The sequence below is a fragment of the Crocuta crocuta genome, unplaced genomic scaffold, assembly GCF_008692635.1.
Source record: "Crocuta crocuta isolate KB4526 unplaced genomic scaffold, BGI_CrCroc_1.0 scaffold334, whole genome shotgun sequence".
Taxonomy (NCBI): Eukaryota; Metazoa; Chordata; class Mammalia; order Carnivora; family Hyaenidae; genus Crocuta; species Crocuta crocuta.
In genome coordinates, this window is record NW_027533260.1 from 4,799,690 (window position 1) to 4,819,034 (window position 19,345).

The 19,345-nt window shown below is 54.6% G+C and overlaps 1 protein-coding gene across 1 annotated transcript; it reads right to left on the reverse strand.

The window, feature by feature from the left end:
• Window positions 1–88: 88 nt before the first annotated feature.
• Window positions 89–18,806, reverse strand: MEIOSIN (meiosis initiator). The gene is given in 14 exon segments (XM_077747323.1): window positions 89–681; window positions 1,180–1,215; window positions 1,217–1,249; window positions 2,011–2,255; window positions 2,331–2,495; window positions 3,344–3,417; window positions 3,915–4,076; window positions 4,532–4,632; window positions 5,486–5,594; window positions 6,309–6,554; window positions 7,746–7,880; window positions 9,340–9,451; window positions 12,425–12,515; window positions 18,736–18,806. Coding segments are annotated over 14 exon segments (1,749 nt in total). The 3' UTR covers window positions 89–512.
• Window positions 18,807–19,345: the final 539 nt, after the last annotated feature.

Below are 19,345 nucleotides of genomic sequence, written 5' to 3' on the forward strand. Positions count from 1 at the left end.
GTGTGTGTGTGTGTGTGTGTGTGTGTGGTATGTGGACAAAGGAGCGTCCCTTGTCTTTCTTGCTGGTAACAAGGGTTCCACTTACTTTATTTTGTGGAAAACAATAAATAATCTATAAATAGAACAGGGGAGGGGGAGTGGGGTGAGGCAAGAATGAACGGGACTGATACCACTGGATTCTGGGGTGGGCAAAGGAAGGGCAGGTGAGCCCCTCCTCGTAACCTTCACCTTGCTGCATTTCATCAGGGCTTGCTTCCTCCCAACCTGCGGCTCCCCGGATACACCCCCTGCTAGAAAGGGGGTGAGGGAAGGGCAGTGGGCTGCGGGCAGGCACAGTTCAGGCCGCTCTAGCACGGGGGGGCAAGCTCACAAAGCGTCGGGAGTCAATAAATAAGCCGCCCCCTCCCGGCCTCACCGGAACTGGCCAAGGGACCTGCTGGGGGAGGGGTGAGGCCCAGGAGGGGACAAACCATAGCTGCGGGAGCTGTGAGAGGCGAGGCAGGGTCACCCTCTCAGTCGCGGAGAGGGGGCAGCAGAGAAGCCAGGTCTGGGGAGGAGCCGGCCTTCTCGGCCATCAGCTGGTAGAAGGGCTTGGGGGGCCCCCAGTCCTCGTCCTCGCTGCTGGAACTATCCCGCTTCACGATCCGGTTGTGCTGGAGGCTGAACCTGCGCGCTTTGACGCTGGGGGAGAGGGGCGGGGCGGTCATTCCTTCCCTGTCCCTTACCCCCTCCCCCGGCCCAGAGCCTTGTTTGGCTCCATCGGGCCAACCTCTGGGCCCAGGTCTGTGCAATGGGAAGAGCCAAGGGCTCTTCGCTGGAACCTCACACTCCCACGAGGTGTTAAAACCGTGCACGGACATGTCACGTGTTTCAGGGGCCGGTGAGAAAGGGGCAGGGGACAGCTCTGACCGAGGGTGGCAGGGAGGCCTAGTGACAGGGAGAGAAGACCCAGCCGCCCTGCTCTGAGAAGCTCCCTGTGGCGGGAAGGGCAAAAGGGAGTCTGCAGCCCGAGTGAGGCTGTTTGCCCTTCTAAGCCGCGCGCTGGGGCCCCTCAAGCCACCTCCCCGGGACCCGCCCCAGTCAGCGGGCCGCCTCCCCGTATTGCACAGCTGGAGGCTCTGGGAGGCAGGGCGGCGGGAAGGCGCGGGGAGGGCCTCGCTCCGGGCAGCGGCTCCTCACCAGTACGGTCTGCGCTCCTGCTGGGTCATCACCCNTGGTGGCGGCCGTGGACGCGGTCCCAGGGCAGGCTCTGGGGCAGGAGGGAGGAGGTCAGGGGAGCCTGCTCTTGGCGGGGGGGGTTTCCCTGCCCCCCCCCCGTCCCCCCCATCCCCCCCTTTCAGACCCATGTTGGCCTGAAAGCCTCAGAACGCCCCCTCTGGGGCTCTGCTGTCAGAACCGGAGGGGGACTAACTGGTTGTTGGGAAGGGGAAAGAAGGGGACACCTTAGGACCTGCAGGGGACCTGCATCTGCTGCTCCAGTACCAGCACCCGGATCTTCCCGTCTGGGCACCGGCTCCGCTGAGGATCGGGGGGCCTCCCCGCCCCCCGCTGTCAGGGCTGCGAGCCCCATCTAGCAGGTGAGCCCCAAGAACTTTTGCTGGAAACATTAGAAACAGGGAGCTCTCCTCCCACCGGGTCACTGGGGGTGACCCTGCACCGACCCCGCCCTGCGAGCTGGAGAAGCCAACCCAGAGGAGCGAAGTGGGAGCCGTGGGCGCCCTAGGCCCAGCGGCACCTGACGGCAATCACCGCCTCGCCTTCTGTCAGGTCACACAAGCCAACTGGCTTTTCCCTTGAGTGTGAGTTGGGTTTCACCTGCTTACAATTCGAGGGCCTTGACCAAGGCAACGACCAGGTTAGATGCTGGGGAGGGTGTGGGGTGGGGAGTGCGGCTGGGTCCTTTCTGGAAGGGGCAAATGTGTCAGACAGCAGGGGCAACGCGCTCTGGGGTGGGGAGGGTGGACAGGGCAGGCGGGGCCCCTCCCGGGGCCCCAAAGGACCCCCACCCACCGGATGTACTGCTTCCGGTTCATCCTGCAGAACATGATGAAGCCATTGACGCATTTTTTCTTCATCTGGGCAGGGCAGGGGGCTCTCGTGTTTTCCTTGGGCTTCGCCTGGCTCTTGCCCGCCTGGCCCTTCCTGGCCTTTCTCCCGGCCGGGGGCAGGGTCGAGGCCCGCCTGGTGGGGGTCCACGTGTAGTCTCCGTCCTCATCACTGGAGGACGGCAGGCCCTCGGGGTCGGCCTCAGTGTCCTGGGCAGGGGACAGGGAGGTGAGAGTGGGCCGGAGGCGCGGGGCCTACCCCTCCGACGGCTGTTCCCCCTTCACCTCCGGCTGCCTCCACACCGACTCTTCGTCCATGTCCTCGGAGCTGGAGCTGGACGGCGCCTTGCTGGCCTCGCTCAGCGACAGGTAGCAGTGGTCCAGCGAGATGGAGGACGGGCACAGGGGGTGGGGGTCAGGGGGGCCTTCGGGGGCCCCAGGGGGTGTCTCCTGGGGGGTGAAGAAGAAAGACGGGAGCTGTGGGGAAACCGCAGCGTCCTGGCTCGAACTTAAGACACCCTGGCCCAACACCTGCTGGACATGCAGCCACCTGCTCCCAAGTTCCCCCAGCAGGTGGGACAGGGGCTGGACGGGGCTCGGGTCCTCCAGGGCAGTAGCTCTTGACGCCATCAGTTCAGCAGCCGTGAGGCCCTGGGCAAGGCTTAGCTTCTCGGAGCATAAGGTCCGAGTGGGGCCCCGCAGGGCCGAGAAGCACCCATCACAGGGCCTGGCGCTCACCAGGAGCTCCGCCAGGGGTGTCTATGCTTGTTTCTGCTGCCGATTCAGTTGCTCACTGAGGCAGGGGGCCGCCTCCCACATGGGGGAGGCATGCTCGTCTGGGGACCAGAGACCTCCCCCTAGCCGGGTGAGTGCCCTGGTTGGGGGAGGGAACCTCTTTCCAACTGAAGATCCCTGAGCTCACTCTGCCATTCTGTTTCCCCCTCTGTTGAATGGGGGTCCCAAGAGATCCCGCCTCACAGAGCAGTTGTAAAAGCATGTGGGGTCTCTTATGGGCGCCCGGCAGCTTTTAGCTCTTATCCTTTGTGTCTACTTTATTCCAAATGCCCCAGCACAAGAGTAGGGGGCCTGGTGGCCAGCGATGAATGTTCGAAGGACAAGGACGGGCAGATGAGGGCACAGGCAGTAGATGAGTCTCTGGAAAGATGGAGAAGCGTGAGCAGGCAGACAGTGAGTGGGTGGGGGGCAGGCGGCTGAACGGAACAGGAGACAGAAGAGTAAACGACACAGGTGAGGCGCTGAGGGAAGGAGGCTGGACGTGCCTGCGGACGGATGCCTACCTCGTTCTGGGGCACCTCAAGCATGCCATCGGGGGGTGAAGACTCAGGATCTAGGAGCGCTTCTTCAAAGAGAGCTGTTGGGGAGGGAGGCCAGGGTGGGGGCGGGAATGGAAACGCCTCCCCCGCGGGGGCCACCCCAGCCGGACAGCCTCACTGCCCTTCTCTAGATTTCTGCTCTGGGATCTCCTGGCCCACGTCCAGAACCAGCTCACAGCCCAGCTCCCCTGGGCCCCCACCCCCCAACCTGAGCCAGCTGAGTGGGTCTCCACCGCAGGCTCCGGAGCCTTCCCCTCACCACGCTGGCCTGGGGCTTCGAGGCAGGACCTGGATGGGATTCACCCCTGGGGACCCAGTTCTGCTGAGCACAGGACAGAGCACTAGGTGGCCGTCACTGTATCTTTTCTTTCTTTTCTTTTAAGTAGGCTTTGCACCCAGCGTGGAGCCCAATGCAGGCCTTGAACTCCTGAGCTGAGATCGAGAGTCGGACGCTTCACCAGCTGAGTCACCCAGGCCGCCCTCACCGACTGCTTCCTGAACAAACCCAGTGTCAGATCTAGCCGTGGGTGCTCACCTTGCGTCAGGTACTCAGTACCGGTTCCGTCCTCCAGGATCTGTTCTGGCAGCATGTTTCCTGGGGAGTTGAAGAGGGAGGGGCTGAGCCCTAGGATCTCACTCGGGTGGCCTGTCACCGCTAACTTGTTACTCTGGGGAGGCCCCAAGGCCAGCGAGCACCCTGAAAAAGAAACATCAGGCTTGAGGATGTGTCGGCCCCTGACATAACAGCTGGCTTTGAGGAGGTGGTGCTGGGCACTGGGGAAGGTGACTCTGTCATTTTGAGCGCTCAGGAGAGGAAATTAAGAGGCAAGATGGCCGGCATGATGTCATGGACGACCAAATCCAGAAACATCAATATCTGGTGTGCCAAATCTGATAGATCAATCGTAGCCACCCGGAGCTCTGTGTTAAGAAAGATTCTGAGTCAGTCTCTGGGCTCCACAGAAAGAGCGATGGTCGATTAGTAATGTCTGCCATGGCAACCAATGGCTCAGTGATGGCAGAGGCCCTGCGGGCAGCCGGCTCATCCCTGGCCTGCTCTCCTCCCCACCACCGGAAGCCTCAGCCTCAGGAGGAAATGAGCAAGGAAGGCCCCCACGCCAGCCTACAGTGCGGAGAGACCGTTTCAGTCACCATGGGGGCTGCCCTCTGGGGTCCAGGCAGGAAGCCAAGGGTCAGCATCTGGGGACTCTTTGTCCACCTCCTCGCTGGAATCGTAGAACACCGTCTTCTGCCTGCAAGAGGTGGAATTCACGAGGCAGACCCGGAGCCCCTGGCTGGGAGCCGTGTGTGACCCGGGGCGAGCTGCTTCCCCCTGGGGTGTCTCGGCGTCGCCCACGGTGACGGAAGAGGAGGGTCGCTCTGTGCTGGTTGGCTGCTGGGGGGGGCGGGGTGGGCAGGAAGCTCAGCTGAGGCGCCTGCCCTCAAGGGGCTTCGGGTTGTGAGGAGACGCAGCCGTAGTGGGATGCTGGCGACACAGGGGGCAGGGCTGTGATGAGCGGCGCTCCAGGACAGAGAGGGTGGGCAGGGCAGGAGGGAAGAGCACACTGAGCTTGGCCAGGAGGGTGGAGGCTCTCTAGGGGACAAGGGAAACAGGCAGGGATCAGAGGGCGGAAAGCCCGGAGGCGGCAAGAGCGTGGCTCCCGTGGAGTGGTGGATATTTGGTGGCGTTAAGGGTGAGATTCACGGGCGAGCGGCAGCAGAGGGGGCTGATGAGATGAGCAGGTGCCCAGGAGGCTCTGTTTGGGCTTGACCCCACGGGCACTGAGGGAGGCCGTAATGCCATGAGCTGACATGACCACAGTCTGTGGTTGGAGAAGCCAGTCAGGCAACTAGGGAGGACGGGCCGGAAGGGGTGAGACGTGAGGCAGGGAGGCTGGTGAGGGGCTGCAGCCCGGATCCGGCAGAAGGGCCAGAAGCAGGGCCCTCCTTGGAACCTCTGCCGCCTGCACGGAGCGAGGCCCACAGCGGTGCTCTCTCCACAGATACCAGCGAGGGCGTACGTCAACCTCGTTTCTCACGGCCCCTCAGCCAATCCAGACCACACACCTCAGCCTCCCCCTCTCAGAGCCCTCGGGGTCCCCTTACCTGGGACACAGCTGTGTCCTGTTGAGAAAATGGATCCCCTCGGCCCCTTGCTGGGCCCTGAAGTCAAGGTAGGGCCCATTACCCTGGGCACTGACTCTGCACCAGCAGCCTACGGGGGGCAAGTCGGGGTGCTTAGTCCTGTGACCAGGCCACCTTCCGGGACTCACAGACACAGGGCGCAGAGGCGCCGGGGCCTGCTGCAGCCTCTTCCGCCCGGATCCTGGGAGACCTCAGGCTGCGGGGCCTCTGTGTGAGGTCACAGGACAACCCTGAGTGACCCCCGGGTTCCTGGAACCCGACCTCTCTCTCAGAAGCTGTAAGGGAGCCAAAAGCCTGAAGTGGAATAATGTCGATGAAAATGACGATAGTGAAGGCAAGGATGGAGCACTTACCACGCCAGCAAGGATTTAGACACTTTACGTGGTAGTTGGCAGCCCTGTGCCGAAGGGTGCCACTTTTATATGCCTTTCACAGTTAAGTGAACAGAGGGGACAGGATGGCCCAGGGCCTTGCCTTCCGAGCGCCCCTTTCTCGCCTGGCTCCCTGCCAGGTACATCTCTGCCCCTTCTCAACCTGGCACATGGACGGACAGGAGTCATGAGAGCGACTGCCCGCCCTCCCCCACAGCTCACGCGAGGGCCACACTGAGGCTGTCCCACAACAGAGCCTGGGAAGGAAAGAGAACAGGGAAGAGGCCCGAGACAGCGTCTGTCTTGTCCACCATGGAGTCCCCAGCTACCGGGACCAGGCTCAGGACACTGTGGGTGGCCGACACGTAGTGTGTAAGTAACCGGCTAAGAGAACAGTGAGGAAAGAGACCAACTTGAAATGTCACAGCGGACGCTGCTCTCAGCCATGTCCAACAACGTCAGCCGGGATCTCCCTCCCTTTCTGTCATCTGGAGGTGGGGCTGAGGCAACTTTGGGGTGACTGCAGAAGGTGGTGCATCTTGAAGGGGCGCTGGTCCTCCCCACATTTCCTCCTTGCTCGTCTGGGGATGGCGTCACCCACTTCTTGGGCTTGTCCAGGGCCAGGCAGCGCCGAGGCTTCTGGGCCCGGGTCTGGCGTTCTGGGGGAGCAGAGACACAGGCGTCAGAGGGGGCCAGAATGTGGCTCAGGTGGGGGGGGGGGCGTCTTTGCTCTGGACTCCACAACCTGTTCAAGGTTTGCCCAGGTAAGCCTGGGCCTCAGTTGGAGATCAGCTCGACCTGGGCTCCCTTCCCCTGCCCACAAGAATCATCTTGTGAGCTCTGGAAAAATACTGATGCCCAGCTTCCACCCCAGCCCATGGAACTTGCCTTTCTGGGTATGAGGCACAGAGGTAGGCATTTTTTTTTTTTACTTTATTTTGAGAGAGAGAGAGAGAGAGAGGAAGCATGAGTAGGGGAGGGGCATAGAGAGAAGGAGAAAGAATCCCAAGCAGGCTCTGCATTGTCAGATGTGGGGCTCAAACTCATGAACCAGGAGATCATTACCTGAGCCAAAACCAAGAGTCTGAAGCTTAACTGACTGAGCCACCCAGGGGGCCCAGGGATAGGTGCTGTGTTTTGTTTGTTTGTTTTTTGAGAGAGAGAAGGCGCAAGTGAGCAAGGGGAAAAGGGAGGGGAGGGAGAGAGAGAGAAGTGGGGCCTCACCTGAAGCAGGGCTTGAACTCACAAACTGTGAGATCATGACCTGAGCTGATGTTAGATGCTTAACCAACTGAGCCACCCAGGTGCCCCAGGGATATGCATTTTTAAAAGTACCCTGGATGCTTCAATTAGATATGCAGCCAAGACTGGAAATCATTGATTAGGTACAAGTCCCATTTTAAAAACATGTAAACTGAGGCCTGCGGAGGGCAAGGGACACAGAGCAAGTCAGTGGCAAGGCTGAGGCCAGCCCTACCTGGCTCTTTCCATCGCCCCGTGCTCCCTGATGCCCAGGCCCGGGATGACTGGGCGTAAAGACAGTACAAGCTGACAGCAGCTTCCACTCACGGGGCGCTGATTGTGTGCCTCCACCCAGCACTGCTCAGGGAGTGTGTACACAGGCTCATCCTTAAGACTACCTACAATCCCTAGACCAGGAAGCTGAAGCTCAGAGGAGGAAAGTAACCCCTCCAGGCCTCAGAGCTAGTGAGAGGAAGGGCCAGGAGTTGAACCAGGTAGGCCTGTCTTACCGTAAAGCCTGGTCAGGGACTCTGGGGTGCTGACTGGAGCGAGAAGGGCTCGGGATAAGGAGCCATCTGACCCAGCTTCCTGTCCAGCCTCAATAGTACCTGATGATCCAGTCAGTTTCTTCTTCCGAGGTTTGCGGCAGGCTCCCTGAAGACGGGACTTCTTCCAGTGTGGGGAACGCGAAGGAGTGAAGTGTCTCAGCCTTGCCGGGCCCTTGGCCCGGTTCCGGACCAGCCCTGCACAGGATGGAGAAAGAGTTAGGTCGGAGGGCCCCAACCAGCTGACCCAGGAGGAGATCAGATGGGTCTGAGGTTGTGCAGGCAGAGGCGGTAGAGGTCAAGGGAGAAAAGTCAGGTTTCCCCAGGGCCATTCTGGGCCTTGGCCAAGATGGAAGACGGGCTCAGTGCCTCCGAAATGCGTCCCCCGTGGGACCATCTCCAACCAATGCCCCCTCCTACCTTCCTCAGGGCAGTGAGGACTCCACTGCCCAACCTGGGGGCCTGGCGCCTCTCTATCAGGCCTCTCAACTGTCCCTCAGTATCTCCCAAATGGACCACTTCTGTCCACAGCCTCGCCCTCAGTGCCAGATCGGTCTGTCTCCTGCCCAGACCACTCCTAAAGGCCTCTTCGCTGACCTCCCTGACTCCAGTTTCTCACTTAATAGCCAATCCTGCACACTAGGTGTCAGGCACGTCTTCCTAAAGAAAAAAAAAAAATCCGATCCTGGCTTTCCCCGGCTCGAAGCCCTTCTGGGGGGGCTTGGGCCCTCACCTCGTCTCACTGTTGCCCGTGGATAGTTCATGCCGGAAACAAGGAGAGCACCCACACACCCAGCACCGGCCGGCCGGCTTGCTCCAGGTACCGTGTGACGCTTTCTATGTGTATTAACTCATTTAAGCCTCATGACAGACACAGGAAGGAAGTACAGTTGGCCCTTGAACAAACGGGGTTAGGGACGCCCACCCAACCCCCCCGCACTGTGGAAAATCCACATCTAATTTGGGCTCTCCAGAAACTTCACTGCTAATAGCCTACTGCTGACCAGAAGCCTGACCTACTTAACACAAACCGTCGATTCACATATATTTTGCACATTATATGTGTTATCTACTGAATTCTTTCAAGAACGCGAGCTAGACAAGAGAGAAGGTTAAAAAATCGTAAGGAAGAGAAACTACATTTACTGTCCCGTACGGTACTTCTCCCAAAGTATCTATGTAGAGGTGAGTCCGTGTGGTCCAAACCTGTGTTGTTCAAGGCTTGACTGTACCAGTATCGGTTTTGTTTCGCTGCTGAGAAAACTGAGGCACTGAGAAGTTAAGGTCACGAGACCTGCGTCTGCACCAGGATCTGGTTCAAGAGCCTGCGTGTGTCATCCTGATGCCACACAGTCCTTCTAAGCATGGGCGCCGCTGGCCTGTCCCAGACCTTCCGCAGGTGTCTTCTCATGTATGCCCATGGCTGCTTCTGCTTGGCNTCCTGTCCTTCAAGGCCCCTCCCCGCCACAGTCTTCCCAGAGGCCCCTCTCTGAGATCATGGCATCACGCCCATCTCTCTGTCTCTGTCCCCTCCGCCAGGCTCTGAGAGCCCGCAGGGCCTGGACTCATCTAAGTCCCTCGGTGCCCCTGACGGCCAGCGCGGCTCTTGGTCCGTAGCAGACATAGACATTGGGAAGAGGGGCCTGAACTTACTTACCCCCAAGTCCACTTTCCCCGTTGGCCGTGTGGAATGTGAGCAAGGCCTTGGCCACATCGATGTTCTTCTGGAGGTACTGAATATAGTGCAGGACATGCAGGAGAATCTCCTTCTGCCCTCGAAAGAAAGACAGAGCACAAGAGTGGGGCCCCAAGGCAGTGTGAGGCTGCGGGGGACCAGAGACAGAAAGGCTCCGGGGCCCCGTTCCCCACCCCAGCAACCCCTCCACTGGCAGAGGTATCTATCTGCTGTTTAGTCCTTGCTGCTGCTCAGGGAGCCACCTGTTACAGCTAAGGGAACAGGGGCTCAGAGCTAACGCGACTTGCTAAGGTTAAAGAGAGGAAGTGGCAGAGCTGGGATCTGAGCTCAGGTCGGCCTGCCTCCTGGCCCAGTTTTGCAACATACACTGTCTGGCTTCCCAGCCCTGGCCCTTTGCACATGCCGTATTCTCTATCTGCAAAGCACCCTCTCTTCTCCCCACAGAACCCCCCATCTGGCTTCTCCACCTTTGAGCCTTAGCACAGGGGTCTCCCCTTCCAGAAGCTTTCCACCTCCCTGATCCCTGTTACCCAGGCTGGGTCAGATGTCCCTCCTCAGCATTTTGTAATACCCTGGGCCTGTTTTATAATGACCTGTTCATGCATTATTTTCTCACTGACCTTGAACTAGTCGAGGGTCGAGATTGTACTGATTTCTGTATCTCTCCCTCACAGGATAAAGAGGTAGCTTAGCCACTGTTCGCTGAAGACTGATCTCCCCCGTAGCACTGAGCATGGTGCCTTCTACCCGGCAGGCACCAGCCAGCCACCCACCAAGTACTAAGTTGATTTTGCAGACACAAAGTTAAAAACGACTCCTACCCACTGGGGACCGGGTAGGTAGGGGTGAGCCTGACATACTTCTGTTTACCTTCCTGGAATTTATAATCTAGGGAGGACAGTGGGCCTTAAGAAACTCAAAAATCATGCAAAATTATCAGCTGTGTGATAAGCATTATGAATGACGGGAACAAGGGATTCTGAAATTGGCCTTGAGTGTCTGGAAAGGCTTCCAGCATTTGAACGGACACCTGAAGGATGACAGGGGTTAGCCTGGGGAAGGCGTGAGGGGAGAACACCAGCGGCTATTTCTTGGATTGAACTCGATCCCTAGAATAACAATCAAACTGTTAGTCATAATCTTCCAAACCCCAGATCAGGAAACATGGTCCCACAGAAGGAAATGTGTGAAACCCTTCCAGAAGATATAATACCTACGGTCGCTGAAATGATCTGACCTGGTCCACGGAAGAAAGCTATAATCTAAGGAAGACATGTGACACGGGCAGGAGACTGTTACTTGGGAAGGACCTGGAGCCAATGTGCCACTTCCTGGCTGGGTATTGGGAGCAGACCATGTTACCTCTTTGTGCCTCGGTTTTCTCGTCCGCGTAATGGGAATGAGGATATTTGTGCAGGCTCAGAGGATGATCATTAGGACTGAATAAATCAGTGTGTGTGAAACTGCCCAGCACAGAGCCTGATACACATTGGATGAGAACACTTTCATCAGGTTCTCAAAGGATTAAGTGAGGATCTTTTCTAACTTTGAGAACCAGACTGTGGGCTTCTCAAGAGCAGATATGGTACTCCAGCACCAGGCCTGCCACACGATTGGCACTCACTAAGCTAAAATGTTTGGGAACTGTAAGCTAAAATGAAGTGTTTTATTATTGGTATAATTTTTTAATGTTTATTTTGAGACAGAGAGACAGAGGCAGAGCATGAGCAGGGGAGGGGCAGAGAGAGAAGGAGACACAGAATCCGAAGCAGGCTCCAGGCTCTGAGCTGTCAGCACAGAGCCCTACGCGGGGCTTGAACTCACAAACCGTGAGATTATGCCCTGAGCCGAAGTGGGACGCTTGACTGACTGAGCCCCCCGGGAGCCCCATACTGGTATTTTATGCAGAAGGCAATTGGACATCATCCCCGATTCCTAGACCAAAGGCTCAGTGATCGAAACTTCAGGAGACCCAGGATTGAACCTAAGGACGGATGAAGGTGGGGAGGAAGAGGGATCATTAAGATATCAGAGAATCAGAGGCGCCTGGGTGGCTCAGCTGGTTAAGCAAGTTGGTTGGTTGGTTGGTTGGTTGGTTGGTTAAGTTGGCTTCAGCTAAGGTCACGATCTATGGTTCGTGAGTTTGAGCCCCACGTTGGGCTCCACACTGACGGCGCAGAGCCTGCTTGGGATTCTCTCTCTCCTTCTCTCTCTGCCCTTCTCCCGCTCACTCTCTCTGTTTCTCTCTCAAAATAAATAAATAAGCTTAAAAAAAAAAAGACATCAGAGAATCAATGGTAATGAATGCAGGCTGAGGCCTGGGGAGAATTCAATGAGATTCGGTCATCTGGTCAGTGGTGAGAAGTCGCCTGTTGCCTGATCCGACTGCCATTCCTTTGGGGCAGAGACTGTGACCCAGTCATCTCTGCCCCCACCGAACTTTCCAGATCTCTGAGTCCCTTAGTAGGTTGTTCCTGGTGGCCGGAACAAGGTGTCGGCTCCGCACTGCAGGCTTTTAGTGAGTAGCCACTGGGCACGCGGAGAAGTCTTATCTATCTCTACCTCGTGGAGAAGATGCCCACAGGACACAAGACAAGGGGCTCAGAGAGAGGGAAGCGACATTTGTTCAAAGGCTGTCAAGGCTATTATGTCATTTTGGCCTCCCCAAATTACTGGGTGGTAGACATTATTGTTCCTGGTTTTGCAGCTGAGGAGCGTGAGGCTGAGAGAGCGACAGGCTGAGCGCCCAGCCCAGAGTCCTGCCATTTGGGGGCTGGAGGGCTCAAACCCATGGCCGTTTGAGTCCTAAAGTGATGACCTTTACACGGCTCCTTGCCGATTTTCCCCTTCCAGGTTCCCCTGCCTCTTTTGCAAGAAGAACCCCACCCCCACCCCCCACCCCCATCTTCTGGTTGCGGATCACAGAAATGCCCATCTCTGCGCCGGCGCCGAAAGGGCCTGCCCAGGGTATGAGGGCGGTTAAGCCGGTTACTGGCATTTTCAGATCTGCCTCCCACGTCCGCCTCCTGTCCTTCAGTCCCCATACCTTGGTGAGTTTCTTGGTACCCGTCTTCAGGGCCACGGGCAGCAGCAATGCCAGCTCTTGCAGTTTGCTGGTGTGGTTTTTCCTTTGCCTCCTGTTTTGGGCCAAGAGCAGGTTTGGGTTAGGACAGCCAAAATGGAAACTGGCCCCTGACCCCCAAACCAGCGGTCTCCGTGTTCCCATCTCAGAGAAGCTCCCCGCCCCTGACACCCCGGACAGAATCCTGGGCGTCACAGGTCGCCGTCAACCCCTCATCCAATCGGTCATCAAATCTTGCGCATCCCCCTTGTAATCCCTTCTCTCTCCACCTCGGCCTTGTCCACATGTTGACATCCCCTTAGCTCTCCTGGCCTCCCGCCTGGCCTCCCCCAGCCCACACTGTCTGCGAGAGTCAGGGTGATCTTTCTGGAACCCAGATCTGCCCAGTTTTCTCATCTGTGCAATGGGAATGAGGATGTCCATTCAGGCTCAGAGGATTTATCAATAGGAACAAATAAGTTAGTGTGTGTGTTAGCGTGTGTGAAGCCACCCGGCACAGAGCCTGATACGTTAGTTGGCTAATAAGTGCTTCAAATCTCTCAATGCCATCCTATTAGTAAAGGTCAAGTTGAAACCCTGAACACAGCTTATAATGCCCCTCAAGCCTGGCCCTGCTGACCATCCTGGTCTCATCTCTGACTTTCTTTGGTTCTCTCCTGTCACCTGACTCTGACTCCACAGGACAGGTGAGGTCCCTCAGCCCCATGCTCACGTACTTCTCTGGGCCCTGCTCTGACCCGAGGGCTGGCAGGGGNCCGGCACATCTTGGGAACTCGGGAAGTCGCCACATCTTTGCTAGATAAGTAAATAAGGGCACGGCAGAGTTGACTCCAGGATCTAATCCTCGAATCCATAATTCATCGTCATACCCCTGAATACACACCTCCACCCCTCTCTCTTGACAGATGAGGACACAGAGACAATGGAGTTTCTCTCCCAAATTACACACCATAGCCACTCCTTTTGAAGGCCTAGGCCCCCGTTTCCACCCATCTCTGTCTCACATTCCCTGGGGCTCAGTTCAATTGCCACCTGCCCCAGGAAGCCCTTGGCGACCACCCTTGCCTTCCTCCCTTGCTTGTCCACAGCACTTTGTTGCCTGCAGCATGGCCAGGCCCCAAACACCCCCGATTACAGACAGATCCTTAGCTCCTACTCACACATCCACAAACTCACACCTCCTCCTTGCCAGGCCCCCGCTGGACCACGGAAGGTGAGAGAAATCACGGTCATTGCCCTCGAGGAGACGGGGGAGTAGTGTGGGAGACACACTTATTTCCCTAACTGAACTCAGGGCTCCTGAAAGAATCTTTCTCACTCGTTCACTCAGCAGTTACCTACTCTGTGCCCAGAACGGTGACGGGTGATAGGGGTAAACAAAGAGGCGCTTGGGTGTCTTAGCGGGTTAAGCATCTGACTCCAGCTCAGGTCATGATCTCATGGTTTGTGGGTTCAAGCCCCACATCAGGATCTGTGCTGACCAGTGCAGGGCCTGCTTCGGATTCTCTCTCTCTCCCTCTCTCTTTGCCCCTCCTCTGCTCTCTCTCTCTCTCTCTCTCTTTCTCTCAAAATAAATAAATAAGCCTTATTTCAAAAGTATAAATACAGCCCCTTCTAGAGCCCGCAGCACAGTCAGGGATAAAGGCACACAAACAAACGTAAAAATCCAACTTTGGCCAGACCAGCTCTACAAGTTCCTGAGGAGAGGAGCCTTGCAAATGAAAATGCGGGGCCTTTTTTTTAAAATTCAGAATTTCTAGATGGTGAGAGCAGAGCATCGAAACAAGCATCAGGCTCTGCCAAGCACAAGGCTCTGTAACCACATGCGCTGCACACCCATGAAGTTGGCCCCGACGGAGACAGACACACCTATTGGTGTTAGGGGAACTTGTAACAGGTGTCATTGATCTAATCTATGAGGTTTTCCCCGAGGAAGGAAACCTGGCCAGAACCTGTTCTGAAGGATGAGTGGAGATGTATAGGTGAAGAGGGAGCAAGAACAGTTCAGAGAGAGGGAACATGTGCAAAGGCCCTGTGGCATGAGGAAGCACGGAGAACTCGGAGGAAGTAAAGCCGCCAGCGTGCTGGCACGCAGAAAGCAGGAGGTCTTGTGGGTAACACAGGCCGGAGAAGATAGGGGCCAGATGAGGCAGGGTCTCAGAGGCTCATAGTACAGAAGAATTTTGCCTTTATCCGAAGACCAGCAGGAAGCGATAAAAGGGCGTTACGCAGGGGATGCTATCATTAGTGTGCCCTCTCAAAACTGCTATGAATACAGAAGACTATACACATTAATCAACTGAATGAAGGCATAAAAGAAAAACAAATCTCTGGTCTCAAGTTACTTCCCGGTAGAAACCATAACTTTGAGGAGCTAGAGTGTCAGCATTCTATCCTGGGAGGAAAACTGGGTTAGGCTGACCTCTGAAGTCCTGTTGGGCCCCGATCTTTGCTGTTGGCATACCACTTTTCCTTCTGTTCTAGAAGAGCCCCTCGAAGCCCCAGCGGGAAACAACAGAGAAAGCAAGGAAGAAAAAAGTGTCCAGGCCTACTTAAGTTCAAGGTGTTCTTTGACCAGGTCTAGGAAAAAGAGTTTCGTACCCACTGTCAAACCTGGGTGTTTACTTGGGGTTTTGCAAAGCACCCGGAGAGAGGCTTCTGTGTGCAAACACCGAAGTTCCAGGAAAAAACCTTAGAGGGAGAAGGGTGACAAGGTCACAAAATCTTGGCATCTTGTGGGCAGTAGCCCTGAATAGGTGTGACTTGGGCTCTGACCCCAGGCGCCGCCGGGTGCTTCTTCCCAAGGCCGCCCCTTTCCTTACTGGATAGTTCGGAAAGTACTGGAAAGACAAGCTCTTTCCTCACAGTGTCTATAATTTTCACCCCCTAATTCCAGCTCTGCCCCCTGGGCCTTCAGGAACGGGCCAGCTGCAGCAACGTGGGTCCTTTTTTACCTTTCTCTAAACCGCCAAGTTTCTCTCTGCCTTAGGGCTTTTACTATTTCCTCCACCTGGAATGTTCTTTTGCCCTGATTGTTGGTTTCTCCTTTGCTGTTCAGCACCTAGCTTAAATATAACCCCCTCAGAGAGGCCTTTCCTGACCAGCTGATCTAACTAAACACATTCTTTGTCACATCCCCCTATCATTTATCAGAATCTGAAATCTTCTTTATTATAAATACCACGGGGCTGGGATTTTTGTTTCTTTTATTAATTGTTAGATCCCACACGGACTTATCCATTAGGTACAGTAAGTATAGTGCGTAAGTCTGGTGCCACTTTTAAGGGCTCATGAAAATATTTTAATTTCTTTTTTTTTTTTATGATTTTGTTTTTAAGTTGTTTCTAGACCCAATACCAGGCTTGAGCTCACAAGCCTGAGTTCAAAAGTCTCATGCTCCACTCAGTGAGCCAGCGAGGCAGCCTGAAAATGTTTTAATTTCTTTTAAAGTCTATACTGATGTTCCTGTCAACTATAATTTAAAATACGTTTTTGGGGGCGCCTGGGTGGCTCAGTTGGGTAAGCATCCAACTTCGGCTCAGGTCATGACCTCTCAGTCCGTGAGTTCGAGACCCGTGTCAGGCTCTGTGCTGACAGCTCAGAGCCTGGAGCCTGCTTTAAATTCTGTTTTTCTCTCTCTCTCAAAAATAAATAAAACATTAAAAAACAAAATCTAAGGGGTGCCTGGGTGGCTCAGTCGGTTGAGTATCCGGCTTCAGCTTAGGTCATGATCTCATGGTCGGTGAATTCGAGCCCTGTGTTGGGCTCTGTGCGGACAGCTCGGAGCCTGGAGCCTGCTTTGGATTCTGTGTCTCCCTTTCTCTCTGCCCCTCCTCAACTCGTGCTCTGTCTCTCTCTCAAAAGGAAATAAACATTAAATTTAAAAAAATTTTTAATTAAAAAAATTTAATTGTTTAATTAAAACAATTTTTTTTTAATATTTTTTTAATTTTTTTTTAATGTTTTATTTCTAGGAGAGAGAGAGAGAGCGACAGCGTGAGCAGGGGAGGGTCAGAGAGAGAGGGAGTCACAGACTGAAACAGGCTCCAGGCTCTGAGCTGGCAGTCAGCACAGAGCCCGACGCAGGGCTCGAACCCACGAACCGCGAGATCGTGACCTAAGCGAAAGTCGGACGCTTAACCGACTAAGCCACCCAGGCGCCCCTAATTAAAACAATTTAAAATAAGTTTTTAATGAGGGAAGGGGCTCAAGAAGGCAAAATGGCCTAGAGCCCATGAAAGTCATACGTGGCCCTGACTAAATCCCAGCTCCTAGAATAATGACCAGCACTAAGTAAATGTTCAACAAAAAATTACTGAATTTATGAATGTTCCTTCTGTCTTCTGATGGCCTCAGGCTTTGAAATGGCAGATGACTCTATTTCTTGGGTTTCTTCTTCCCTGAGCTAATCAGGTTAAATTAGGCTCCCCAATTCTTCTATTTTACGAGAGCTGGAAGAGCCAGTCCAAACATCTCATATTAGATATAGGAAAACTCAGGCCCAGACCCTAATTTGCTTTAATGTGTGCAGAAATTTAAGAGTAAGAGCTGCCCCAAAGTGGGACAAAGCAGGGGGGTGGGGTCAGTCCCAGGAGGGAGCATAATAGTTGGTTATACGCTCCAGCTTTTGAATAAGACAGAACTAGACTGAAATCCTACCTCTGCCATTTGCTATCTGACTTTGGACACGTTTTAATCTCCCTGAGGCTGGTTGTTTTTTTTTTTTTTTAATTTTTAACGTTTATTTATTTTTGAGAGAGACAGAGCAGGAATGGGGGAGGGGCGGAGAGAAGGAGACACAGAATCTGACCCAGGCTCCAGGCTCTGAGCTGTCAGCACAGAGCCCAAGGCGGGGCTTGAACTCACGAGCTGTGAGATCAGCACCTGAGCTGAAGTCAGATGCTCAACTGACTGAGCCACCCAGGCGCCCCTCTCTGAGGCTGTTTTTAACTAATTTATAAAGTGGAGGTGGCTAGAAAGTTTTATCCTGCCTGGAGGGTGTTGAGCATAACACCTGGCATATGGAGAGTGCTCACAAGATGTTACAGACAGAAGGTGGAAGGTCATTTGTCAGAATTTTCTAGGGATAAGGGATGCTGAAGAATGGGGTGGAAGGTTGCTAAAACTGTTGCTTTTGGTTGACCAACGTTTAATCCCCCTCGACTGGTAATAATTTCCTTTGAAATAACCCCTCCCCCACTCTCAGTCTCCTGGTCGGGAGAGGTCAACCCCACCTCCCCCCTCCACTGGGCAGCACAGAACTAAGGTCCAGCTAAGAAGAGTCCCAGTGATTGGTTCAGGATTGGGGTCATAACCCAGCCTTGGCCAATCAGAATCCATGGGCCTTGGAAAGAGACTCCCTGCTGGGCTTGTCAGGCTGGCCAGAAATGGATCTGGAGCTGCTGGAAGCCATCTTGCCCTCCCAGAGAGAGAGAGACTGCTTCCAGAAGGAAGCCAACAGATGGCAACAGCAGAGCCAAGCGAGGGCGTTCCTTGCCTGGAACCAGCCAAGCCTGATGCCCTCTTGAATTTTGTTTTTTTGTTTGTTTAAAGGACCCAATGAATCTCTTTTTATGCTTAAGCTGGTTTTAACTAGGTTTCTGTTCATTGCAACTAGGAGTGTTTATTAATACCACAAACAACACCCTACCCCCACCCCATCTAGAAAGGGGGACAAGACACTACATTGTTGATGACCTCCGAGATTCCAGGAGGAATGGAAAGTGGGAAAGGCATTCTTCATTTTCTTCACAGTGCTCCTTCTGAGCACAGTACCTAAATAGAGAACCTGAACAGCGCAGATGCTTCATTTTGGAATTAATAAGTGAATAGAGAGATGAATGGACAGCCAGGCAGTCATTTGGGGAGACAGTGGGGAGAAGATGAGCTCTGGCTCTCTTCAGGCTTTGGAGGGACCTGATGCAGCCCTCAATCTGCTGTAAAAATCCCCTCTAGGAGATCCCTGACACTTGATAGGTGCTGGATGGATGAATGAATACAGGAAAAAAAAAGAAAGGAAGGAGGGCATTTAAGAAACTCAGAACGTCAAAGCCTGCGAGGGCCTCCGAGACCATTTCTGGCAACCACCTCAGAGTTCTCTCATCTTGACAATGGCAGTAATATTGGCTCATACTTCCTTCTGGAGTTGTAAGGATTAAAGAATATCATGCAAACAAAGGGCTTAGGGGAGAGTCTGACAAACAGTGAACATTCTTGTTATTATTCAACGAGAGTGGCCAAAGGTGTAAGGGAGAGAGGCAGGGGAGAGCCCTTACCTCTCACTGGGACCCAGGGGGCTAGTTCTGGGCCATTCGGGGGAACTCAGGTGTCTACTGGAACGCCACATCTGCAAAGAGGGGAAAGGGAAAGAATTAGTGACCTCTGCAGTTCCAGGAGGAACGGGCAACAAGGTGGACAGCCTTCATTTTTCTCCACGTCGTTCCTTTGAGCACTCAGACAGCCCAAGGGCCCCCAACCGCCTACAAATATGGGCCAAGAGGCCAAATTCAAAGCCCTGAACTCTAAACTGAAGTCCACGAATCCCAAAGTGTAAGTGTGGGCCAACTCGCGCTCGGTACCTCAAACTAAAAACACGTTCCCAAACTTGAACTTCAGAACTTTGGTCTTAGTAGTGAGATGTCAGACGGCCAGGCCCGAAAACTGGCTGCAGAGCTCTAAACCGTGAGGTTACAACACTAATGCCATGACTTTAAACTCTCAGAGTGAACCTCTAAAACCCCAAAAGAGCACCCCCCCAAACCCAACAACCTTCAATCTAATACAGAGAGACTCTGGACCCCTAAACTGTCCACTTCTGATCTCCAAATGCAACCCAATCCCAATCCAATTAAGATCACAGACCACAGGGACGCCTGGGTGACTCAG